The following is a 27,816-nucleotide window of genomic DNA, read 5'->3' as shown; positions in this document are numbered from 1 at the left end:
AAGCACCTGCCACCATGCCCGGCTCATTCTTTTGTATTTTTAGTAGAGATGGGGTTTCACCGTGTTAGCCAGGTCTCGATCTCCTGACCTTGTGTTCCACCCACCTTAGCCTGTACTATTATGTAAGATTTCAGTGTATTTGAAGCATTCTTTGGCAAATAAGCTGAATTTAACTTTCAATACAATGGAAAAAGTGTGATTATATAATAGCTTGCCTTTCACCTCGCTTCTGGTGGTTTGCTGGCAATAGCTTAAAATGACTATACATTGGTTCCTTAAAATTGTATTTTATTTAGAGTTCTGTTGAGTTACTTTTTTAATGAGAAAAATATTTAAATATTTAAAAACCCTGGGGGTAGGCAGATGCTTCTTCTTTGATCTGAAATCATCCTGCTTCTAATCTTTTTTGATATCCAGTAAGCAACATCACATGAGGTGCAAAGAGGGGCTTGTACAAAAGAGAAAAAAGTTAGATTACTTCTTTCTAGTGCTTTATTTAATATCAATGTCTCATGGAAACAGGACACTAAATTGCTGCTTATAAACTAAATGTGCATTTCACATAAAACATTTAACAATCTAAAGAGCTAGATTAAAAGATACCTAGAGGTTTGATCTTAAATGGTAAGCAAAAGCAGAAATTAAACATAATTATCTAGATCTGAACATTTATGAGCTGTATACTTAGTTATTATTTTGTTTTACTTCTGTTCACTTCTAGTAATAGCCCTCCTTTGAGGAACTAAATTTCAAAGTTCACTGAAGCTACATTTTCCTTCCTCAATGCCCATGACTTATATATAGATGAAACAATGCATTATAAACAACTGATGGTTAAAACATTGTTATAACCAGTGACTTGACTTCACAAAGGAATGTTACTAAAATTTACTGAATTCCAAACTGAATTAAATGCAAATATTAATTACTTTTGGACTATAAACTAACCAATTTTCAGAAGTAACTTGTGCATAGTATGACCCCATCTGTGGATTTTTAAGAAAATATTTCTAAATCGAACCACTAAAAATTCTCCAACTAGAAGGGACGTTAAATTTGGTTTGAGATGATGTCTATATCAAAACACTTCTGAAGCCAATCAAGGAGTCAGGGGATAGATTATTTATGAAATATTTTTTGCAAAAAAAAGACCCATTTAAACAATGATTTGGATAAATAGCCTCACCAATGATGTCTCTGTAAAATAATGATGTACTCAATTCATTATTATATATGCACTATAAAATCTTTTTAGTATAGTTAATTCCAAAATAATTTACAATGAAACTACCTGAAATATAATTTAAATACAGTCTTTTGCTTTGTATTTTCATGAGCTATCTTAGTACTCATGAACAACTTCCAAGCAAATTAATAGGGAATAGCCAAACTATTAGTTTGCTAGGGTTACTGTAACAAAGTACCATAAACTGGGTGGCTTAAAGAACATAAATGTATTGTCTCACAGTGCCATAGACTAGAAGTCCCAAGACAAGAGCATTGGCGGAATGGGCTGTGAGGGAGAATCTGTTCCATGCCCCTCTCCTAGTTTCTGATGGTTTGCTGGCAAACTTTGACATTCCTAGGTTTGTAGAAGCATCACCCAATCTCTGTCTTCATCTTCACATAGTGTTCTCCCTGTGTGGGTATCTCTGTGTCCAAATTCCCTCTTTTTATAGGAACACCAGTCATACTGGATTAGAGCCTACCCTAATGACCTCATCCAAACTAAACCAATTACATCTGCAACAACCCTATTCCAAATAAGGTCATGTTCTGAGGTACTACGGGTTAGGACTTCAACATGCAAGGCTGTAGGGACACGGCTCAATCCATAACACAATCAAACAAGCCATGCCCAAACCACTACATCTGACTGCAGTTCTTCTAAGAGCTCTGAAGATAAGAAGGTGCAAATCTTTGACACAATGAAGTGTTTATTTGTGAATTTTGCTTACTTATGTTACCATAGTTGTTCATTGTTCTGGTCAACAGATCACATTTTTTAGGTTCGCGAAGTGCTTCCAAAGCAAGCCTGCTTGCGATGCAGACAATAAATAATTTCTCCCTAATAACAATGTGGTACAGAAGCTGGATCTTCAAAAACTGTAGGACATTCCAAGACCAAGAGGAAATTACAAATAATAATAATAGGACATTGATTAAATTCCTATGCATTGTACAACAGTGTCAGTATAAGGCCACTGTATCCTGACCTCATCTAGGGTTTGGGACTATAGTATGTGGAATGGAAAGGACATTCTGAATCAAGGATCTGGTATGATTAAAGAGGCGCTACAGTGTACTTAACTGCAGAGGAGCTATATATAATTCACCTCTATGTAGCTGTTGGCCATGCATGAGTGGGACAAACACGATTACCTAGTTAGATGCATAAATATCTAGGCATTCTTTAGTGTCACAAGAGAAAAAATGTATATAGAACTCCATTTCATCTCAGCTGCTTGTATTTGCTTCTTGTGGCTGTCATGACAAATTACCACAAGCTTGGTGACTTAAAACAACAGAAATTTGGCTGGGCGCGGTGGCTCATGCCTGTAAGCCCAGCACTTTGGGAGGCTGAGGCCGGTGGATCACCTGAGGTTGGGAGTTCAAGACCAGCCTGACCAACATGGAGAAACCCCGTCTCTATTCAAAATACAAAATTAGCTGGGCAGGTGGTGCATGCCTGTAATCCCAGCTACTCAGGAGGCTGAGGCAGGAGAATCGCTTGAACCTGGGAGGCGGAGGTTGTGGTTAGCCGAGATCATGCCATTGTACTCCAGCCTGGGTAAAAAGAGCGAAATTCTGTCTCAAAAAAAACAACAACAAACAAACAAACAAATCAACAACAGAAATGTATTATTTCACAGATTTGAAGGTAAGAAGTCAGGAATTGGCAGGGCAGTGCTCCTTCTGAAGGCACTGGAGGAGAATCCTTCCTTTCCTCCTCCAGCTTCTGGAAGCTCCAGGCATTCCTTGACTTATGGCTATACCATTCCAATCTCTGCCTCCATCTTCACATGCTGCTATGGTTTGAATGTTTGTCCTCTAAAAAATTCATGTTGAAACTTCATTGCCATTATCACAGTATTAAGAGGTGGGACCTTTAAATCGTGATTAAGCTATGAGGTCTCCACTGCAAAGGGTGGGATTAATGTTGCAATAAAATGGCAAGTTTGAACCCCCTCTTGCTCTCTCTTTGCCCTTCTGCCATGTGACACCTGCCTCCCTGAGTCATGAAGAATGCCCTCACCAGACGCCAGCACCTTGATCGTGGACCACCAACCTCCAGAGCTATGAGAAATACATTCTCATTCATTATAAATTACCCTGTCTCAGATATTCTGTTACAGAAGCACAAAACAGACTAAGACACATGCCTTCTCTTCTGTGTCTCTGTTTTCTCCTCTTCTGTCTCTCATAAGGAAACTTACTGGATTTAGGGCCCACCTGGGTCATCCAGGAGTATCTCATCTTAAGATCCTTAACTTGATTACACCTGTAAAGATCTTTTTTTCAAATAAAGTCACGTTCACAGGTTCTGGAAGTTAGGACATAGACATATCTTTTGAGGAGCCACTATGCAGTCCACTACACAATTGCTTGAGAATGTCCCTTGTATTTGAAAAAATACTTTTAGCATTTTTCAGATTAAGTAGTAGTTTATTAATGTATTAATAGCACTAAATTAGTTGACAGAAAACAGAAATGGAAAATGTTTGTTTTGAGGCTCAATCAAGAGGAATACAAAACCCACTGACCTTTTGTAGGCATTGACTGGTTCTGTGAGGTCTGCTTCACCTTCCAGCCTCGTCTCCTGGCTCACTTCTCCTCCATCTCTGCACTTCCATAAACGCATCTAGCTAGATAGCAAGTTGCTCTCCTTATGTCTCTCTGTAAGTCTTTTGTTTGAGAACGTTATTCTATTCTATTTGACTGAGTGACCTGGTTAACTTTGCTCATCTATCCATCTTTTGTGTCTTCTTCTGGAATACCTTCTGGAGGAACTGACTGAGGCTGTTTTACAGTGACCTTTTAAAAAACAGTAAGTAGAAGCAGTACACACTAAAATGGTGATTAAAAGTATAGTAAATCCACAAACCGGTAACATAGACATTTGTTGTCATTATCAAGCATTACGTACTATACATAATTATATGTGCTACACTTATATACAACTGGCAGTGCAGTAGGTTTGTTTACACCAGCATCAGCACAAACATGTGAGTAAAGCATTTGCACTATGACAGCACAACAACTGTGACATCACCAGGTTATAGGAATTCTTCAACTCTATTACAGTTACACAGAATTACCATCATAGATGTGGCCCACTGTTGGCAGAAACATCATTATGTAGCACATGGCTCTATTAATAACAAGTTGTTATTCCTTCCTTCCTCCAGCTTCTGGAGGCTAGGAACCAGAACACATTATCTTTAGAGTAGTTATGTTGACTTCTAATTTCATTGCACTACAGTGAGAAAATGTAATGCAAATCAAATCACCCTTCAGTGGTTCTTAAAACTTCTTTTGTGACTGTGTAAATAGTCAGTATTTGTGTATGTTTCATATTTGACTAAGACGAATGAATATCTACTTGTTGTGTGCAGAGTTCTTGATCAATTACATCAAGCTTGTCAACTGTCTTACTCAAACCATCGCTATCCTTACTCATGATGGGGTATGCTAATCCATCATCAAAGGGAGAGTTAGTAATCCCTCCCGCTATAATCAGGCTTTCTCACTCCCAAACCTAAAGACTTTTCCCCAGCACAATTAATTCTTTTTGAATGGGCCAAATGTCATTTAGATGCCAAAAGTAAAAATAGGTGATCTACATAAGCATAAAACAAAAGTGTGAATTAAAAATAAGAATTATTTTGCTTGTGTCACTTATAAAATGGCTCTGAATATGCTTTCACTTAGTAATTTTTGAAATGTTTTGAGCAATGATAGCCTTGATGGCATAAACACTAACTCCCAACATGATTTAAAGATTAAATCACTATATAAAGTTCTGTTACGTTTGTTTTACAACATTACATTGCTATAGGTATATCTTATCATTAATTTGTTTTGGAAAGACAGACAGTACTTCAGGTACTTTGCAGCAATTGTCATTTTATGAAGCATGTCATTGGTGGCTCATGAAAGCAGAAAGATGTAATGATTCAAAAATAATTCAGAAGAATATTGGACACTGTTAAAAAATTATGCATAAGTATGTAGATTCATCTGACTTTATCAGCCCTTGGCTGAGGCTTTTGATGCTACACTGAATAATTTTATTGCCTGACAACTGGGCAAAGAGAAAATGATCATTAAGGAGATAATGTCATTCATAGTTTTGGGGAAGCTACGAACACTCTAAATTACAATTTTTAGACAGAATAAATTTTGTAAACTACTGATTATTAAGGACAAATATGCAATTGGGCAGGAAAATTGACAGAGTAGAACAAAGGAATTTATCTATATTGCTAGAAAGAGCAATGGACAAGACACATGTACTTCCCTACATGCAAGAAGCATTGTCTGTGGATTTACTATTCTTAAAATATTTGAAGGAAAAGTATGATGAATCTGCCTGCTAACATTCATCTTCTAACTTCACTGCCCTTTTTTAAAAGTATGTATTTAGCATTTTTTCTTAAGCAAATATACATTTGGGGTGTTTAATGCTTAATATAAAATGAAAAATTAACTCAAAACTTGGATAGCTGGGTGTGTGTGTGTGTGTGTGTGTGTGTGTGTAATACTTTTTTTTTTTTTTTTGAGACAAGGTCTTGCTCTGTGGCTCCGGCTGGAGTACAGTGGTATGATCATAGTCACTGCAGCCTTGAACTCCTGGGCTCAAGCAATCCTCCCATCTCAGCCTCCTGAGTAGCTGGGACTATGGGCATGCACCACCATGTCCAGCTAATCTTTTAATTATTATTTTTGTATAGATGGGGTCTTGCTATGTTGCCCAGGCTGGTTTCAAACTCCTGGCCTAAAGTGATCCTCCCACCTTGGCTTCCCAAAGTGCTGGGATGATAGGCATGAGCCACTGCACCTGGCATTCCTCTGCTTCTTTTTAAGCCATAGCGATCACTGAATTTGTAACTGCCAATCAAGCTCTCAGCAATACTATAACTTAAGTCTCTATTTGCTACAAGGAAGACCTTAGTATTTGTGGTTTCTGTCTATATTTACTGAAATAATTCATCAACTACACGCTAAAAATATTATTGTAACCTTGTTCTGGAATCATTAGATTGTTTTTACCAGAAATGCTATTGCTTTTGTTTGAAATTGACATGAAAGCTTCGTGGTGGACTGACACTTAGATGATCCCCCCATGATCACTGCCTCCTGGTGTTCAAGCCTTTGTGTAATCCTCTCCTTATCACGTTTGCCAAAGGCGAAGGGATGTTTCTCCTGTGATTGTATGATGTTATAAAAGACTCCCATTGCTACAGCAGATTTGCATTAGAGCCTTGCTCTCCTTGCTGACTTTGAAGAAGCAAGCTGCCATGAGTGCTACAGCTGCAAAGAACTGACTCTGCTAACATGGGACCAGTCCCTTTTCCCCAGTCAAGCCTCCACATGAGGACTGTGTCCTGCCCAACACCTAGAGTGTAGCCTTGCAGAAGACCCAGCTAAGTTGTGCCTGAACTCCTGACCCATACAAGCTGTGACATAGTTAATATGTGTTGTGTTAAGCTGCTAAATTTGTGATACTTTGTTATGCAGCATAGAAAATGAATATACTTCAATTTCTCAAAGTCTTACTGAGAACATATTGAGGACTAGGAATAGATAAGCTACCAGTCCAAGAAAAACTAAATATCATTGTTACGTTTCCTGTGCTCTTTACTTTCCTTCATGCTTTTTTCCTTCCTTCCTTCCTTCCTTTTCTTTTTTCTTTTCTTTCTTTCTTTCTTTTTTTTTCAAACAACAAAAGAATGGTTAACTTAGAAAAACAGAAGAATGGTTAACTTAGAAAAAAAATTATTTGGAAGGATACTGAGTGGCTCATGGAATTGAGGTTAGAGCAAAAACCAAGGGAACAAGGCACAGCAAGGATCCCTCAGAAGAACCACATGCTTAGCACACCACCATTTGCACCACCCCCGGTTAGTCACGCTGCCAAACTATGCAACCCCTGGACACTCCATGCCTACCACTGAAGGCCACCATGGCAAATCTCTTCAGGCCTGTACCTTTATGGCAACCCTCGTGTTGAGAATCTGGATTGAGAGCATCTAATGGTGACACCTAGGGCCATGTGGCCATGTGCCCAAGGGCTGATGGACAGGGGATGGCAGAGGGAAGATCTATTCCACTTTCAGCTAGAATTATATTCATCTACATGAAACAGGTACTAAGATATGAGAACCAAAAGGACTCGACATTTATGCTTTAATGAATGAGTTTGAAGCCATTCATCTTGTTTGGTGAGTTGGGTATGTATCATAGCCCAACAGAAATAAGAAGCAAATTTCATAGTGAAAATAATGATATACAAATGACCTGAAAATTCATTGTTCATGGCAAAATCTATCCTGTTAAATATATGCTACCCAAGATGAGCTAATACATGGGCAATGTTTAAAGGCATGAAAATAATTAAGAAAGCATGGAATTTCTGTGAAAGTAATAATTTATCTTGTATTTTAAATTTGTGAATCAAATAGTTTAATAACATTTTTCTTGGAATCCAACTGCCTATAGACTGCCTGATAGACTGCAGACAACCTTAAGTGATTTATTGGCTACTCTTTGAAAAACACTGATATAAAGCATTCAGAAATAGGTCTCAACATGTATGGAAAATAATATGTAACAAAGGTGATACTTCAAATGAATCAGAAAATTAATGAATGATGTGTAGAAGCGCATTGGCAAAGAAAATAAATGGGGATCCCAACCTCACCCCTTATGTAAAAATACATTTCATATATAATAAAATATATATAACCTTTCATGCATGTAACAAAAAGAAACCATAAAGGCAGCAGAGGAAAGCATGGTTTAATTTTTTTTTTTTTTTTCTGAGACAGGTCTGACTCTGTCACCCAGGCTGGAGTGCAGTGGCACAATCTCAGCTCACTGCAACCTCTGCCTCTTGGGTTCAAAGGATTCTCCTGCCTCAGCCTCCTGAGTAGCTGGGACTACAGGTGTGTACCACCACGCCTGGCTAATTTTTTATTTTTTTACTTTTAGTAGAGACAAGGTTTTGCCATGTTGGCCAGGCTGGCCTCGAACTCCTGGCCTCAAGTGATCTGCCCACCTCGGCCTCTCAAAGTGCTGGGATTACAGGCATGAGCCACCACACCTGGTCCAGTTTTGAAAAAATAAATTAGGAAGGGGAGAGCTTTTCTAAATGGGATACAAAATCCAGAAGCCTTAAATAAAAAGCTTATAAAGATGAAAAGCTTTCTTATTTACATACAAATAAAAAAGGCCTGCATTTCTGTCATTCATGATAAGGGCATAACATCCCTAATATAAAGAGCCATTATAAATCAACAAGACGACCTTAAAGTAAAATGAGGAAAAGCTAAGAATGAAGAGTTGGTCACAGAAAAGAAGTACATATGACTAGCACTAAACAAAACAAATTAAAACAATAATTAGAAATGATTTTTCACCTATTGGGTTGCCAAAGATTTATAGGCCTGCTAATATTAATTGTTGCTGAGGTTGGTGGGAAACAGAGGCACTCTCATACACTGACTGTGGGAGTATAAATAGTTAGAAACATTTAGAAGGACAACTCAGCAGTATCTATCAAGATTTTAAAGCTACGTACTTTTGATCCCACAATTCCACTTTGTAGAGTTTGTCCTACATTTATTTAAGTAACTGAAGATTTCTGAAATGTGTGCTTTATGTGGCATTTTTGTAACAGAAAACACACACACACACACACACACACATCCTAAATGCTCCATCAATATGAACTAGTTAAATGCATTTGAGCACATACAAATAATGGAATAGTATTTAAAATATCCATGTATATCAATATGGATAGATATCCAATGGATACTGTTAAGTGAAAAATTATTGTTATGTAACAATATGTATAATCTAATTTGGGTTTTAAAAAGAAAAGATATACTAATGGAGATAAAGTAACACATGCCATCTGCAGAGAACAAGAATGTGGAGAGGATAAATGTCATGCTTTTGAATATATTTGTGCACCATCTTAATGATAATAGTGACCCTAAGAAAGTTCATTTTTCTTAGAGTAGATACATGTTCTGTGCGTAGAAATTACTTCAGTTCCTCAGGCTATCTAAATTAGTCTTTCCTTTCTAAAAAAAAAAAATGAGAAAATGATTTAAAATATTGGTGCTGATTTTTAAATTTGTGACGCCCCACTAATTTGTGGCTATGAGATCCCATGAAGGCAAGGCCAGGTTTTATATTTGCTGTGGTATTTGTTTCATTTGCTAGCCATAGACAGTGAGCAAATATTTGTGGTATGCAAATTACCCAAGATCTGCCTGAAGCTATCTGCATATGCCCAACTACAAAGTCATCAGCCTGACACCTTATAACACAGATACTATTGTCTTTTATCATCTTGCCATGAATCCAAGCCTCATTCTCCAATGGAATAAACCAGAGATAAATCATCTAACTGGCTCATCCTCACTATCAGACTCCTTTGTTGTAAACACTTACGGTACAATGAACACAAACTGATCAGTAGCACAAGGCACAGCTGGCACCAAGACCTCTGTTTAAAATCAGATGACCTCTTCTTCAATAACCTCTGAGGATATAAATACCATCTTCAAATATATACAATGGCACATATCAAAATTTTTAAAATTAAGTTTCATTTTTAGCAAAACTGCTCTTTTATTAAATGAAAAGGACTAAGTGTTCCTATTCTGGCAAGATCAGGCAGCAGGAAAACATATTGTTTAATTATAGCCTTTGAAAGGAACGGTACATTCTTAAGATGTAACTTCCCAGAAGAGAACTTAGAACATATATTAGGACCTTCTCCCAAAGAGGTTGCAATTCCATAATTATATTTTTATTGTTGGATTATCTGCAAAAGGAAAAAGAAATCTTGTTCTGAAAGTTATCACACTGCAAAAGGCATGGAACTCAGAGCTTAACATTTTCTAGGCCATTTTCTACATGAGATTATTTTACTTCCCTGTTGGAAGACCTGCCGTAGTACAGTAAAAATGATGTCAGTAGGCATATCTGCACTGACTAGTATTTTGTAAAAGTAGGATGAAATATAATTATCATAGTCATTTTCTGATACTGTCTTGTTAAGTAAAATATTGGCTTCTAAATGAGGACTGTTTTTACTTTCATCTTAAATCTGTAGTTCATCTTACAAAGTTCATCTTCAAAAGGTAACTGGACATCTAAATGCAAAAAAATGAATCTAGACCGAGACCTTTATAAAATATCAAAATCGATTATGGATCTAAATATAAAGTACAAAACTATAGAATTCCCAGAAGATAACGTAGGAGAAAATCTAGGTGACCTTCAGTATGGCAATGACTTTTTAGATACAACACCAAAGGCATGATCCATGAAATAAATAATTAATATGCTTAACTTCCTTAAAATTAACAACTTCTATTCTCTGAAAGACAATGTCAAGATAATGAGAAGACAAGCCACAGACTGGGAAAAACTACTTGCAGAAGACATATCTGATAAATGATGGTTACCCAAAATATAAACTCTTCAAGCACAACAATAAGGGAATGAAGAATCCAATTTAAAAATGGACAAAAGACCTGAACAGAAGGTCTCTCTAAAGAGGTCCTCACTAAAAAGGAAGACCTCACCAAAGAAGATATACAGGTGGAAAAGGCAAGTGAGCATATGAAAAGATGTTCAGCATCATATGCCGATAGGGAATTGCAAATTGAAGCAACAAGATGCCACTACTCATCTTTGAGAATGGTCAAAATCCAGAACATTGACAACACCAAATCCTGGTAGAGACGCGGAGCAACAGGAACTCTCATTCTTTGCTGATGGGAATGTAAAATGGTACAGCCACTTTGGAAGACAGTTTAGCAGTTTCTTATAAAACTCAATATACTCTCACCCTATGATTCAGCAATTGCACGCCTTGGTATTTAACCAAATCGGTTGAAAGATTCTGTCAGCAAAAAGCCCTGCACACAGATGTTTATAGCAGCTTCATTCATAATTGACAAAACTTGAAAGTAACCAAGATGTCCTTCAGTGGGTGAATGGATAAATAAAATGTGGTATGTCCAGACAGTGGAATATTATTCTGTGCTAAAAAGAAATGAGCTATCAAGCCGTGAAAAGACATGGAGGAACCTTAAGTGCATACTACTAAGTGAAAGGAGCCAATCTGAAAAGGTTATATACCATATGATTCCAACTATATGACGTTCTGAAAAAGGCAAAACTATGGAGACAGTAAAAAGGTCAGTGGTTGCCAGGATTTAGGGGGGAAAAGGGATGAATAGGTGGGGCATAGAGGATTTTTTAGATCAGAAAAACTACTGTATATAACTACTGCTGTATATAACACTGTATCAGTGAATGTATGTCATTATACGTTGTCAAAATCCATAAAATGTACAACACCAAGAGTGAACCCTAATGTTGGGCTTTAGGTGATAATGATGAGTCAATGTAGTTTCATTGATTCTAACAAATCATCCACCACTCTAGTGATGGATGTCCATAGTCGGGGGGAGACACCCCCTGACACCTGTGAGAATTCATTGTACTTTGTTCTTTATGTTGCTGTAAACCTAAAACTCCTCTAAAAAACAAAGTTCATTAACTTTTAAAAAGTCAAACACATTTATTTGCCCTTATTTGCAAATTCTAGCCTATTTTAATAAATTGGTGGCGGGGGTATCTAAATAGTTTCTTTAAAATAACATACATACTTAGGTAAAATACAAGATAGAATATCAAAAATATTCTTATTCTTCCCCAAATAGAAGCAGTCTAAAGAACAATATCATGTGGACCTCAAAGCAGCAGCCTTCCCTAGGTGAGTTTGAGCCAGTGCTCGAGATAGGGAAAACAAAAAAGGCAGCTTGAGGCTCTCCTTGTAGTTGATGTACTCCTGCTCCTCTACTTCTGGAACAATGCAAATTGGCCATCTGCTTAGAGTCAGGGCCAGGGAGGGGCAGGGGGCCAGGTTGGGAGGTGAACCATCTTTGTTCTTTTCCCTGTTCCAAGGGCTGATCCATAACAGTGCATTTCTGGCTTAGCCCCATCACTACTTACTTTCATGTATTAGTTTCAATTTTCCAGCATAAATGGCATTGTACTATAACAGATATAGTCATAGCCCTAGAAATGGAACAAATTTGATCAAAAAAGGGACTGCCAAATAAAGACAGAATCTTAGGGTTTCCATCATTTTTGTCTCTTTCTACTCTGCTTGTCTCTTAATGATGTTTTCTAGAGTGTGTCCACTTTACGAGAAGCTCAACATTTCTAAGATTGTCTCACTCCTAGAATGTGCACAGGGTTCCCAGGACCAGACTGCAGACTGAACTTTGTTAATGAGACCCCGTTTGTGGGGTTTGAAAATGAAGCTGGACATTATCGGTTAAGAATTCAGCTGAATTTATGGCCTTGTCTTTTCCCTATTAGTGTGAGAAAGTCTTCCATTCAATTTAATACAAAGTAACTGGGTGTACCATAGGCACGGAAGCACACAAGCTCTGCAGATGGAGCCAGGAAGCAGGCTAAAAAAAGCTTGCCTGGCCAGGCTCAGTGGCTCAGGCGTCTAATCCCAACGCTTTAGGAGGCCGAGGAAGGAGGATTGTCTGAGGCCATGAGTTTAAGACCAGACTAGGCAGCATAGTGAGATCCCATCTCTAAAAAAAAATTTTTTTTAATTAGCCAGGAGTGGTGGTCTGCACCTGTGGTCCTAGCTACTAGGGAGGCTGAGGCAGGAGGATCGCTTGAGCCCAGGAGGTTGAGGCTGCAGTGAGCTATGATTATACCACTGCACTCCAGCCTGGGCAACAGAGTGAGACCCTGTCTCTAAAAAACAAATGAATAAATAAAAATAAAAAAGAATGCTTTCTACTAGAAGGTTAAATCTTCTTGAAATGATGTAACATATGGCATGTTAGATACTACATAAAACTCCTCTTATAAAATGCTGCTGTGGGCATTCAGTGTTTGTGTTAGGTATTTAATTCCTTGCTTTGTACCTTCCAACAAGGAAGGCTGGTATTGAAGAAGGGAGAGAAGAAAGGATTTGTGGCATAACTTGTTGCTACAGTTTGTGTTGCTTCGAGCAGCCATTAAATACATGACTTGCATGAAGCACTGGTTATTAAGAAGACCTAGGAATGACTTTTTGTGAGAAAGACTTGGAGTTCAAGAGTTCTCTCCAATGTGAACCATCTCAGTTCTTTCCCTGCTCCAAAGGCTGATCCATACCAGTGTATTTCTGGCTTAGTTCCATCACTAGTTATTTTCACTTATTAGTTTCAATTTTCCAGTATAAATGGCATTGTACCATAACATGTAAATTATGTATGATATAGACCTGCTCTGTTCAGTTTCAATTAAACAAAGGAATTTACTTTGCCTTGCCAAGCGTGTTGGATGAGTGAATTCATTACCATGATTTTTATTCATTTTATAAATAATGTGTCAGGAATGGGGCTTTGAAAGGTTAACTCATTTAATCCTGCAACGACCCTATGAAGGATTAATGATAGTTGTTTACTGAGTCAATAACAGTTATCACAACACTTTTAATTTGTTTTTGAGCTATGATTAAGGCATGGAGGTTTCAGATTAATAATACAATTTGGATAAAACTGGTAGGTAGTTATAGAGATTCTACAATTGTATTTAATTTAAACATGTCATCAAGTCAAACATTTGGTATATTAACATTATTTCTTAAATTTCCTCTAAAGGTAGCCAGAAGGAATATGCCTTACTATAGCTTTCTAGACATACTTTGTTTCCTCAATGTTTGCATTCATACAAAACAAGAAAATATTTTAAATGATAGTAAATAAAGTCTTTTAATTTTTTGATCTTCATTCAAATAATATTTATAAACATTTATCTTAATATTATGAATTATAATTATGAAATATAATGACTTATAAGATTAAGAATGACTCAAATCCCACTATTAAAGTTATTTTGGTCATGTATCCAAGATTTTCATCTTCCTCTTGTCACAGAGATTACCTTAATAGAACTATGAACCACAAGAAGATGAAAACAGAAGAGCTGTAATACTGTTGATTGCTTTTCAGAGGGCAGCTTGGATCACATCGTCTGCTCACTCACGAAGGCTATGATGCCACATGTTGCAGATGGCACATTTTACAGGTTGTTCCCAGCAATGAATAACACACGACACAGAACACTCCAAATGAAGCTGAGCAGCACCCTGACCGCTCCTTTCATTTGAATTTCATTATCTCAGTGCTTGACATTCTCATCATGGAAGAGCGCACTGCTCTGTTTTGGGCTCCCTCTCAATACGCATCTCCTTGGAATTTTTTCCTCCTCTTGGCAGCACACTCAACATGTAAACAACTCCACAGTACTTATGTACCATGACACAATATTTCAAGCTAAGGGCCACCTACACGGTGGAGCATACTCATGCTCCATAAAGTGGCTAGTAAAATCTTCAACCTACTCACACCCACAGTTCTCACTAATTTGTATGAGCTTCCATCGCAATACTCAAGGACATTTTGTAGAGGTACCGTTAGGATGCCAAACTGTATTTCTCCATCACCGTGAGGTACTGGTTAGTTTGGAATAAAGCCCAAATTACCTAATTTAATATTTAGCTAATTCCTTGTCCAATGTGGAGCTTGATAATAATTCAAATGCTGAAACTTCACTTGGTTTTAAAAACACCACTGAAAGGAAAAATTTAGACTGAGTGCCAAAAATATGTTCTGCTCTTTCTCAGATGGTAAAATTCTGTCCCCCTCAGCAGACGTGGTTAGATGTCTATCTCTTTCCCCCTCCAGAAGATGCTTAGGGAGAGGGCATATGACCAATATGATTTTCATATAATAGATCTGTATTTGTACTTGGAGTTACAGAATCTTATTATTTCTATGGACATCTTTAAGAAAACTATAAAATGATACCCTCCCTCATTTCAGGATATAACTCACCACCATTATCTTCTGTACTTACTGAACATATGACTTGAACTCTATTAGGTACTGGAGATCAAGAGTTGAATAAGGCCATCTCTGCCCTCAAGGATTTGCAGTATGTATATGTGTGTATATATATATATATATATCCTGCATTTAAACATTCATCTTCTTTCCCATTGGCCAGAAAGTAAACTGAATAATGAAAATATTAGCCTAGTGAGGATTGTGACCAGCACTGCTAAAGAAATCAGACTTTGCTCAAGTGAGAAAGACCATGGGTAGGGTAAACAGTGATCTCCCTCTTCCCCCACTTTCAGCCCCTCCCTGCCCTGAGATATCTACCTCCTAATCCCTAGAGCCTATAAATGGTAACTTATATGGCAAAAGGGACTTTGCAGATATGATTGAATTAAGGATTCTGAGATGAGGCTATTACCCTGGATTATCCGGATGGGCCTAATGTAATCACAAGGGTCCTTATAAGACGGAGGCGAAGGGCCAGAGTCAGAGGGAGAAGGTGCAAAGACAGGAGCAGAGGTCTGAGATGAGAAGATGCTACGCTGATGGCTTAGAACCTAGGAGAAGGGACCACAGGCTAGGGAATGCCAGCAGCCTCTACCAAGTCGGTAAAGGCAAGGAAACAGATTCTCCCCCAGTGCCTCCAGAAGGAATGCAGCCCTGCTGACACTAGACTGCTAGACTTCTGACTTCCAGAACTGTCAGGTAATAAATATATGCTGCCTTCAGTCACAAAGTTTGTGGCAATTTGTTACAGCAACAATAGGAAACTAATGCAGACAAATGCATGTACACAAACATTCATAGCAGCACTATTCATGATAGCTAAATGGTGGGGAAAACCCAATGTACTTTAGCAAATGAATAGAGAAACAAAACGTGGTATATCCATAGAATGGAATATTATTCAGCCATACAAAGGAATGAAGTATTGATAACCTGCTACAACCTGGATGAACCTTGAAAACATTATGTTCAATTTAAAAAGCCAGACACAAAAGGTAACATATTTTATGATTCCATTTATAAGAAATATCCCAAATAGGTAAATCAATAGAGATAGAAAGCAGACTGGTGTTTGCAAGAGTCTGGGGGAGGGGGACAATAGTCATGACTGCACAATGGGTATAGGGTTTTCTTGAGGTAGATGAAAAGGCTTTGGAACCAGATAGAAGTGGTGGTTGTACTTTGGGAGGCCGAGGTGGGCGGATCACAAGGTCAGGAGATCGAGACCAACCTGGCTAACATAGTGAAACTCCATCTCTACTAAAAATACAAAAAATTAGCTGGGTGTGGCGGTACGAGCCTGTAGTCCCAGCTACTAGAGAGGCTGAGGCAGGAGAATCGCTTGAACCTGGGAGGCGGAGGTTGCAGTGAGCCGAGATCGTGCCACTGCACTCCAGCCTGGGCGACAGAGCGAGACTTCTTCTCAAAAAAAAAAAAAAAAAGAAGTGGTGGTTGTACAACATTGTGAATGTACTGAATGCCACTGAATTGGACACTTCAAAATAGTTAATTTTATGTCATGTGAATCTCACCTTAATACAAAAATTAAAAGATGGGGAAAGACTCTTGAATTCTGCAAGGCTACCTAACATAGTAGCTGAGTATATTACCCATAATTAGGAACTCAACAAATATTTATGAAATTAAATGGTATAAAATATCTGTGTTCCACAAATTTTTTTAAATTAGTCAAGATCATTCTAGTCTAAGTCTGATGAATAAGGCAAGTTATCGAACTGAGTAAAGCTATCTTAGTTTTGAAAATAATAATGTGTAGCTACAAAGTTAGAGACTCACATTTCCCTCTGCCTAGCAAACTTAAACCTGTTCTTCAAACATCCCAGCCCAAATATCATCACCCTTGGAGCCTCCCCTACATCACCAAGTGGCACTTCCCTCCTGGACCTTCTAACTTGTTTGGTTCATAGATACCTAAGCACTTCCAGTTCTATGTCTCATCGGTCTCCTCACAACAGTGTTGGCGTCTCAAGGGTAAGAAATAGTTCTAATCTACTGACATACACTGAGCAGGAAGCGCCAAGTTGGCAAAGGAAAGCACTAATAATCAAGCTAACGTTTTAGTTTGTCTTGTAAAGTAGCTCCAAAGACAATTCTAAAAGAGGAATTCCAAACTTGTTTTGAGTAATATCAATATATTAAATTGAATATATACCTGCTCAATGTGATAGCTGAAAGAAAATCTCCTTCGTTGTTTAAATTCTAATGTCTTTGCTAAAACCCTTCCCTGTCTTTCTTTAATTGACACGCTTCACATCATGCCCCTGGTGTACATAGCACAGGCAGGCAGAAGCTCTTAAGAGCAACGTTTTCCCGAAATAAACGTGTTAATTTGGTCTCTGTAAGGATAAACAACAGGTCTTTGTTATTAAGGAAGACATGATTTATTATTTGTGTAATCAAGCTGCCACCTTAATACTGCAAGGTTTTTCTTAAGACATGGGAACATCTTCTGATAACAATGCAGTTTTGTGCTAATTTTTTTTTTTTTTTTTTTTGGAGACGGAGTCTCGCTCTGCTGCCCAGGATGGAGTGCAGTGGCGCAATCTCGGCTCACTGCAAGCTCTGCCTTCCGGGTTCACGCCATTCTCCTGCCTCAGCCTCCGGAGTACCTGGGACTAAAGGCGCCCACCACCACGCCCGGCTAATTTTTTTTATTTTCAGTAGAGACGGGGTTTCACCGTGTTAGCCAGGATGGTCTTAATCTCCTTACCTCGTGATCCACCCATCTCGGCCTCCCAAAGTGCTGGGATTACGGGCGTGAGCCACCGTGCCCGGCCGGTTTTGTGCTAAATTTTAAACCAATTTGGGCCACTAAAGGTTTGGCAGGGGTAAGGGATAGTTGGTGTAATTATGTGCCTTCATTCTGTTGTCACACAAAACAAGGTAAAATTCTTGGCATCTTTCTTTGAACTGGGCCACTTCCTGAAGCTTGAAATAGCACAAAACTTAAAAGCATTCAAGCAAATTGAAATAAAAAATAGCGTTCACCTGAAACTGCACCAAACTGATCAAAGAAGGTTTTACAAAGCTATGCTTGCAAATCTCCCAAATTTTGTAACCCAGTCACATTTAGATGGCCAGTCACTGGAAAGAAACTCACCTTACCTAAAAGAGCTCTTCAGTTGTCCCTGCCCCACCACTCTGCTTTACCTTTCTTCATGGTTCTTACCACTTCCTGGCATTTTATCATACCTTTACTTGTTGATCTGGTCACTGTCTGTTGGCTTCAATAGAATGTAAGCTCCATGGGAGCAGGGACTCCATGTGTCTCATCACTGCCCCATTCACTGCACCCGGAAGAGTGCCTGACCCAGTAGGCACTCAATTCATATTTGCTAAATATGTCTTTCAACTAAATTATATTCTAAAATTATGATAAACAAAGAAAATAAGAACTAATAAGCTTCACCAGTTATTTTTAGCAAATTGCAAAGTTCCCACAGTCACTGGTGATACTACATCTATTGGAGACACACCGCACAAGGGGAAATGGAAATCAATATGCAGCAATTACCTATTCGATAAGTTATCAATAATATTTATTATCCTTTTTGATGTTGTGAGTTTATTTTCACGGTATGTGGCTTAAGTTATAAATAATATTTGCTTATAAAGATTAAGTTATAAATAACTAATAAATTTATAACTTAAATAATATTTATTTTTTGAATAAACTGTAGAGGTAGTGATATAGTTTAAATTCTGAATCACCAAGTAAAAATTTGATATATCTCACAATAAATAAGAATTCTGGCACAGAAACTATCTAATTCTATTGTACGTATACATGACTGTATTTTAAACGATAGTCACATGATGCCCTCAGCAAATATTCATAACACCATATTCCTTGACTATACTTTTTTTTTTTTGAGATGAAGTCTCATTCTGTCTCTACACTCCATGTTGGAGTGTAGTGGTGCAATCTTGGCTTACTGCAACCTCCATCTCCCGGGTTCAAGCAATTCTCCTGCCTCAGCCTCCCCAGTAGCTAGGATTACAGGCATGCACCACCACGCTCAGCTAATTTTTCTATTTTCAGTAGATACGGGTTTTCACCATGTTGACCAGGCTGGTCTTGTACTCCTGACCTCAAATGATCCGCCCGCCTCGGCCTCCCAAAGTACTGGGATTACAGGTGTGAGGCACCGTTCCTGGCCTCCTTGACTATACTTTATCAGCTCTTTGCTGTGGTCTCCATCTCTGATATCTGACACTGTACTCAGCTTGTAGGCACAATGACAAACACAGCTTTACCATCCTGGCCAAGCCTTTACACACTCAGCCTCTCTAGTAACCACCTCAGCTGATCCAGGGCAACCCTGAGGTTCCAGCTTTAGGCCTGGAGCTCCTCAAGGGCAGATTGAACACATGTCCCCACCCAAGCAGACACAGGCTGGAATTTAGCCATGTGAAAAAAAGCCGCATACCATGAAAATAAACTGCTTCCCACAACATTAAAAAAGAGTGGTGATATAATCCCAAATTGCTGATTTTGGCCTCAAGTCTGTCCTCAATTTAGGAAGGTGGAAGAAAATCTAGTTGAAATGTCCATGTTGTGGTGATATTGTGTGAAGATGAATTAGTAACTATGACTGCGTCTTGGTCATAAGAATTAACAAGATTTTGGCCAGGCACGGTGGCTCACGCCTATAATCCTAGCACTTTAGGAGGCCAAGGTGGGTGGATCACCTGAGGTCAGGAGTTCGAGACCAGCCTGGCCAACAGGGGGAAAGCCTGTCTTGCCTAAAAATACAAAAATTAGTCAGGTGTGGTGGCAGGCACCTGTAATCCCAGCTACTCGGGAAGCTGAGGCAGGAGAACTGCTTCAACCCAGGGGGCAGAGGTTGTAATGAGCCGAGATTGGGCCACTGCACTCCAGCCTGGGCAAAAGAGCAACACTGTCTAAAAACAAACAAACAAACAAAAAAAACAAAAAACAAAAAAATTAACAAGATTTCAGAGCTAGTTCTAATTAACAAAGAAACAAGTTCAATAATAGCTTACATTGGGGCAGGGTGGGGAGTGGGTGGGGAGGCAGGGGCTTCATATCACTCACCCCAAGTTACTCTGGGGTAGGGACCCATGTCATTAGCAACTTATTATGGGGGTCCTCTGAGTGTACCCAGAATATTGTGCATCATACATGGTAAGACAATATAATATGTGCTGCTATCCAGTTAACTGATTAAAACATAATTTATTGGCTTTTAAAGCAGGACACAATGACTGTACAAACAAAACCAAAAATAGAAAAGTCTAGAGTAAAATATAAAAATTCCCCTTTTATTCTTTCTTTTATTCTTCAGGGATTGAGCATTGCTCTATGCACACACAAAATGTTTTTATAAAAATAAAACCAACTTTGTATGCTGTACTCCCATGAACTGATTTTCAACAATAGTTCAGAATTATTTCTCTCTCATTTAGGTATTATTATTATTATTACTATTATTATTATTTCGAGTCAGAGTCTCACTCTGTTGCCCATGCTGGAGTGCAGTGGCATGATCTTGGCTCACTGCAACCTTCTCCTTCCGAGCTCAAGTGATTCTCCTGCCTCAGCCTCCCACGTAGCTGGGACTACAGACATGCACCACCATGCCCGGCTAATTTTTGTATATTTAGTAGAGACGGGGTTTCACCATGTTGGCCAGGCTGGTCTTGAACTCCTGACCAAGTGATCTGCTTACCTGGGCCTTCATTTGGGTATTATGATGACATTTTTTTCTCTCTCCATATATTAAGAGCAAGGGACAATTTAAATATACTAATACATTTTAGGAGTTTGAAAATAATTTCTTTTTCTAGGGAAGGTAATTTGGCTTTTTTCTTATAACAATATTTAATTTATTAATTTAGTTTAAAATACATATACTAAATCATGTCTAAAAATATGCTATTTTTAAAAATTGCTTTTTTCCACTCTCACATTTCCTGAAAACATTTTATTCAAACTCTTCACCGGCATATTTGACATCAGTGTTAGGGAAGGTAATCTGAAAAGTTCAAAGCAAATGGATAAACAATGTCACTAGACTGAGCCTTCTTTAGGTGAAGGCTGGCTTCTTTCTACTCCTTAGCTTAGGGCCAAATTTCACAGGTCTTATGCCTTTGAAATAATCAAATCTTCCTTGAGAACATTTTTTTAAAGTATATGGTACATCTTCCTTCATGAGATAATCAAATTCAATACACTTGTTACTGTAATTATTACATGTTCTATCTTCTCCTGCAAGGAATCCCTACAAAATATATATTTTAAATTCTAAATTTGGTTTAATGTCAAACACACACACACACAAATCAAGGTTCACAAGGACTTTTCTGGGTTGATAAGGATTTTTACTAACCTCATTAAGCTGCATTTTGCATCGTTTGCATTTGGCTACATTTCTCTAAACTGTCCTTTTCCCCTTAAATATTTTTAAAATCTATGTAATGAGATGGTCTATATACATCATTGTGCTCTATAGAACATTCTGTAGCTTGGTAACAATGGCAGAAGAAGTGAGTCAGGCAGCATGCATTAAATACTTACTGTGTGCCACATCTGGGGTAGGACTAAGGAAACCAATGGTAAGGTAACATTGCCCTTGAGCAGTTTCCTGGCCAGTGGGGAGACCAGATGTAGGCGAGTAGAACAGCACATTGCCAAGCAAAGCAGCAGGAACACACAGTACTTGGGATGAGAGGAAGAGTCTGGGGAGCTGGGACCTAGGACTACATGACCAGAGGTGGTGATAGTGCTGGTGACCCAGGGGCCTTGTGTGACGTTTTGGGCTTGAATTTTATCCTGAGGTTTGGGCAGGATCTCTGGAGATTTCTAAATTGGATGATGAGGAAACATTAAAAGATGTAACCTAGCTGTCCACCTCCATTATGTCAAGAACCAGGAAACCAACCGAACTGCAACTCAGCCCGAATAAATGTAAAAAATTCACAAACTCCAGCCCACACAAGTGAATCATACACTGCCCAAGGCCTCAGTGGGGTCTGTGTACTATCATTTTGAACAAAAGGATAACACTCTTGATTATTTGGTTTCCCAGACCACACACACAAAAAGAAGAAAACAGCAGATTAGAAGGAGGGAGATGGGAGCTGCCAGAAGCAAGTGCACAACAGCAAAATGTGAGAGGTGAGCAAGGCAGGAACTCAGGGAGCCAGAGCAGGGGGACCTGGGGCCAAGTGATCACCTTGGGAGGTAGCTGAGAGGAAGAAATGAGCTACTGTTCGCAAAGATTTAAAGTCCACGTAGGTGCGAAATGAATCTATGTTACATAATACTTACTACTCAAGCCAAGTACAATCAACCCTAAACTACAGATGAGGAAAGTGAGGCTCATGGATATGCCCAAGGCCCCATACCAGCAGGTAGAACAGGCTCAGCCAGGAACTGCATTCTTCTTTTCCAACTCTAATTCCATTCCTTTGCACAATCCCACACTATTCAAGGGTTGGGGTATGTTCAATTTGAGAAAGCCAGTAAATGTGATTAAATATAAGAAAGAGTTGCAATTTAATGATTCTCATGCAAAATACAAATTAAAATAAAGCGTTGGTGCTTGACAGGTGAGCTTCCTTGTAGCTGCTGGCTTCCCAAGTCCTGTGCTACTCTAGAGAGAGAGGCAGGAACTATGGGAAGGATTTGCCCTTCTGCACCGAGGAGGCCTGAAAGGGCTCGGGATCCACAGGAACTCATTCGCGCCCTCCTGAGTTTTCTTTGTTGTCAATTCACACCAAATTGAAGAAGCCAGAATGAAACCTGTGGGGGCCTCCTGATGTTTTCTGTAGACCCGTTTCATAAGCCAGGTGTCTACCTTGGTCTCTCCCTATAATCTATCCACATTCCCTACCCAATCCTCCAATCTCTTCTCTGAAACTGGATTTCCAAGCTCAGTCTCTGTGTGAAAATGCTAAGGCTTCTTTAATGATCCTGCTCTTGTTCTTTTCCTGGAGGTTTGCACTGTCCCCCATCTGCTGCCCACCTGCCATATAAGTATATGCCCTGCATATGTGGGCTCCACTAATTAATGAGCCTCTATTGGAATTTCCAGCTGATTTCCAGTCCCTGATCACCTGGTTGCATATCCTAGTACAGAGAGCTTCAACATAGCTGATGGGGACAGTTGTGTTTTGTGACCAAAACTGTGACCAAAGCCTGTCCTCCAGTGAGACAGCCTTTGAGGCCAGGGCAAATACAACCACATTTCCCTAAAAACAATATTGCATGCGTCCCAAAGGGTAAACTGTGCCTGGCTTTCCCCCTGCATAAAAGCCAATGGAAATCACATTTGGCATGGCCTATGCCTTGTGGGTTGGCCGATGGCCAAGCATATACTCAAGCAGACATGGATTTTATATGTCAGGGCAACATTTTTTATGTGCAGTTAAGCTGTGCATGAGGCTGCTGTCTGAAAAAATAAATAAATAAACTTCTCTGCCTTAGTTTCATATCTATAAAAGCAGAACTGATGATTTGAAGTGTTTACATAATTCACCGGAGAACTGTGAGAAACAAGCTATATTTGTAAGCATTTTTGAAGATGAGAGGAATTTGGTGAAGTATGTACAGTATTTTTTTTCAAAAAAAACCACTTCATTTCTTACTAGCCCTGCATTTAAAACATAATTTTCTGGGACATGATTTTGTTTTACAGTAACCCAGGTGCTCAAGGGTACTTTGGGAGTTTTTGTAGTTTCGAGGTTCCATGAAAACCTTCCCTGAGACAGCTAAAGACAAAGCCCACATCTGTTAGTATAAGAGACACCTTTGTTTATGGAGCATTAGGGCTGTGACAAAAAGACTGACATAAGCCAGGATATTTAGAAGTTAAAGCTGGAGCTTTATTCTAAATGTATGCTACAGAGCTCCTGGTTTTCCACGAAGTCTGGATTTTAAAAACAAAGTTGGCTTTAATTTTCAACTATCTGGCTTTTTTCAACTATCGTCACAGTCATACAGTTATTTAAACAAATGTCTTTGAACTTCCTTAACTTAAAAAAGTGACCCTAAGGTTAATGAATGTTGTGAAATGCTTATTGTTTGAACAAATGAACTGGCCCCCCGCCCACCGAGTGACATGTTCTGTAAGTACCACAAGCAAGCATGATCGGCGCTGTGAAGACTATAGAATCTCGCACAGGGAACCTAAGATATTTTCACTCTTTATACCATACTGACCGCTGTCAAAGTTTGGGACTGCCTATATTTCCTTTTATCCCCTTATTAAAAATGCCCCAAGTCAAGCTGTTTAAAAATGGAGGGCTGCCAAATTTCCCTTACTAAGAAAATAAGACCCAGGATGTGAAGTGCAGAGGCATGCAGCAGGTGGTAAATTAAAGACAAGTTGGGTGTACAGTTTTAAGCAAGTCTCAGTTAATGATACAAAAGCTACCGAGTTCCTTTCCACAGTAAGTGGAGGAAGAGAAAACAGAATGTACCACCATTCCCATGCAACAGTCTCAAAGAAAGATGCTTCTTTGTGTACAGGTCAACACTGTGTACCCTTCAATAGGGTATTTCAGAGCATTTTTGTGAAAGGCACAAGATCTTTAGCATTCTAATAATAATGTGCTTTCACACTGGCAATAAGCAAGTATCTTAATAGCACACGAAACAGTAGAAACCCATTTTGTCTGAGTGGCTTCATTATATGTTTCTTAGACCGATAATGGGTCTCACCAGGGGAGTACAGAGGAATCATCTGTGAAACATTTCTTAAAAGTACCCCTTTCTTCCCATGGGAGATTCTGAATTACTAGGTCTGGAGTGGGGCTGGTAGGGCTCTTGATCGATGATAGGTAGACAGAAAAATAGATCACAGGTAGGTAAGCATGTAGGTAGATGGATGGATGGATGGACAGACAGACAGGCAGGAAGATTTTAATTGTACAAGTGATTCTAATGGGCTCCTCAGTTGAAGAACTGCTGCTCATACTAAATTGCATATGGCCACAGCATTCAATTCCAGTAAGAATTAATTCAGAGTTTCTATATAAGTAGTAGCACACAATAAAAGACACAGCTCAGGCTTGATTTCAGCTAGTGTATTCATTTGCCTGCTTATGGAACACACCTCCTCTGCCAGGTACGATACTCAATATAAGGCTCAAGAAGGAGACGTGGCCCTGTTCTTGAGGAGCACGTGAAGCAGCATGATGGTATATCTGCTACGTGTTCCAACAGGGGTAGAAGAGAGTTTTCGGGGAGGAGAGGAGAGGAGTGAGAACACTCATTCTATCCAGAGGAGTTGAGGATGGTTTGGAGCAAGCGGGGACACTTGAGCTGAGGCTAAGACAAGGAGGAGGCTTTGCAATATGGCAATAGGGGACATGCAAGTGAGAGGGTCTGGGGAGAAATGGTGGGGGCTGGAGCAGGAGGGGCAGTTAGGGAAACATTCAACCCCTATCCCCCCTCAGCCTCCCCTGCCAGTCCCTGGTGGTTCCTCCCAATACTAGATGCTTCACTTGTATAAACATTTGGAGTTTAAAACCCTCTGTCACTGACACCTTCTCAAGTGATGCTCATGACCATGTGAGGTAGTTAAGTCAAACATTATAAAAGATGGTTTTACTAAATTGCGCTGTTTCTATTAGAAAGCATGTATTAACCGTGTTGTAAAAAACACCATTTATTAACCAAAACGCCAGAAAAGCAAGTTATCAAAGCATCCCTAGGCTTTAATATTTAAGGTCACTATCAATTTAAAATGATCTGAAACTCATTCTGGAGTGTGCGTGTGTGTGTGTGTGTGTTTGGAGCAGGAAGTACAAGGTGGAACAGGACCTATTTCTCTATCACTAAAAAGCAGGGCGCCTGTGGTAAGTCACATGGATACAGCAAATATAGCATCGATGTCTAATCGTGGCTCTGACCCAGCCTCTTGGTACAGATACAGTTAGTGATGATTAAATCATAGCAGTGCTATTTGGGGGTCTAATAATGTACCTCTTCTATTATATAGAATTTGACAAGAGATGTTTAACATCTCTTTTTAGTTAAATTTCACATGTAGTCTCTTTAGAAATAGTTTTTGCCACTGTGGTGAATCTTCACTTTTAGTATTTAATTTGCTTGTAAGATGTTGGAAAAGAAACCAACCTTCCTGATTAGGAAGTAGGTGACTAAGTCTCTCCGTAACCACCTTCTTTGATCCAGTCTACAGACTCCACAAGGGTGGATTACAGAAAGTCTGGCTTCAGTTTCCTTTGTTCCTATCCTGATACATTGCCTGGAAGCAGTATTTCACCTCTGCTCTTTTCTTTCAGCCATTTCCTTGGAGGTCTCATTAATATCACAGCCTCACATCTCACCTGGAAGCAGATAATTCCCAAGCACAAAATCTCAGCTAGACTGGCCTGCTAGACTGGAGGGAGGAAGGAGGGAGAGAAAGGGGAAAGAAAAGAGAGAAAGAGAGAGGACTCTAACAGTGGTTGTCACCCTCATGGCTCATTAGAATATAGTGGGGAGCTTTTAAACAAACACCAATGTCCTGACCCCACTCCAAAGTCCCTGACTGAATTTGTCTAGGGTGGGGCACAGAGATGGGTATTTAAAAGATTTCCAGGTGATTCTAATGAGTAGCTAGAGTTGAGAATGACCACTCTAACTCTTTGGAAGACATAAAAGATCTCTATGACGTGGCATCTGCCCTCAAGACTTTTAAATCTGGTTGGGAAGGGAAGACTCAACTGGAGAGTAATCTCAGATGAACTTCCAGTAAGTACAAAACTGGGTGTTGAATTCCATCAGCGCCATGAGAAAATTCAGGGCTTGGAGACCAGTTGGGAAGACGTTGTAAGATGGGATATGTGCTGGGCCTTGACACAGGGCTGGGATTGAAGTAAGTTTCCTCTCCCCTTCCCCACTGCCACCACCTCCATCAAGAGCCTTCTAAGTGGATTTCATTCTTAGGAGCTTCCACTCTTGCTTCTTTCCAGTCCATTCTTCCCAGTCTCGTAAAACCCTTCAAAGGCTCCTGAAAGCTGGTAGGACAGAGGCCAAGCCTCAAGGCCCTCCCTGATTGGTCTGAGGCCCCTACCTCTCATCAGGCCCCAGACACACTGGCCTTGTTGCTCAGACATCCCAGTCAACGTCCTGTCTGGGGGCGTGTGTGTTTGCCGGCCACTCAGCTTGACACATTTTTACCCTGGCTCTCACGTGGCTGATTGCTTTTCATTCCTTAGGCCTCAGCCTGCATGCCACCTCCTTAGGAAGCTTTCTCTGACTACGGAGTCTGGCGTAGCCTCCACCCCAACCTCATTCCTTATCCAAATACCAGTTGATTAACTTAGCAGCACTGATCACAACCCCAAGCATTTTGTCTATTCATTACTAATTTTGCTTTCTCTACTAGAAGGAAGGAGCATGCTGACAGAAGCTGTGTTTCATTCTCTCATATCCACACTAACTAGGACATTGCGTGGCACAGAGTGAGTGACCAGGAAACATCACCAGGATGTATGGATGAATTAACGACTGAATGGCAAGGAGGAGAAGGCGTTCTAGGTGGGAAGAACAGCAAGAATGAAGGTACAAATGCTTTTGTGGATACAGAACAGACAGTGGAACAGACTGGTAGATGTAGAGGATACATGGAAAATAACAGAAGAT

At 39.4% G+C, this 27,816-nt stretch overlaps 1 protein-coding gene across 7 annotated transcripts in view; it reads right to left on the bottom strand.

The window, feature by feature from the left end:
- PHACTR2 (phosphatase and actin regulator 2) overlaps window positions 1-27,816 on the bottom strand; it is a 287,576-nt gene that overhangs the window by 179,987 nt on the left and 79,773 nt on the right. The window contains exon 1 of one of the 7 annotated variants that reach the window (XM_054686374.2): window positions 3,765-4,226. The exons of 5 other annotated variants lie outside the window; for them this stretch is intronic. In XM_054686374.2, the coding sequence (XP_054542349.1) occupies window positions 3,765-3,777 (13 nt within the window). In that variant the 5' untranslated portion in view covers window positions 3,778-4,226. Of the gene's footprint in view, window positions 1-3,764; window positions 4,227-27,816 lie in introns of those variants that run through there. One more of the 7 variants, XM_016956417.4, reaches the window with a different exon arrangement.

Source organism: Pan troglodytes, chromosome 5 (genome assembly GCF_028858775.2).
Source record: "Pan troglodytes isolate AG18354 chromosome 5, NHGRI_mPanTro3-v2.0_pri, whole genome shotgun sequence".
NCBI lineage: Eukaryota > Metazoa > Chordata > Mammalia > Primates > Hominidae > Pan > Pan troglodytes.
Note: the sequence above shows the minus strand (reverse complement) of the source record. Positions and strands in the feature narration are given on the sequence as shown.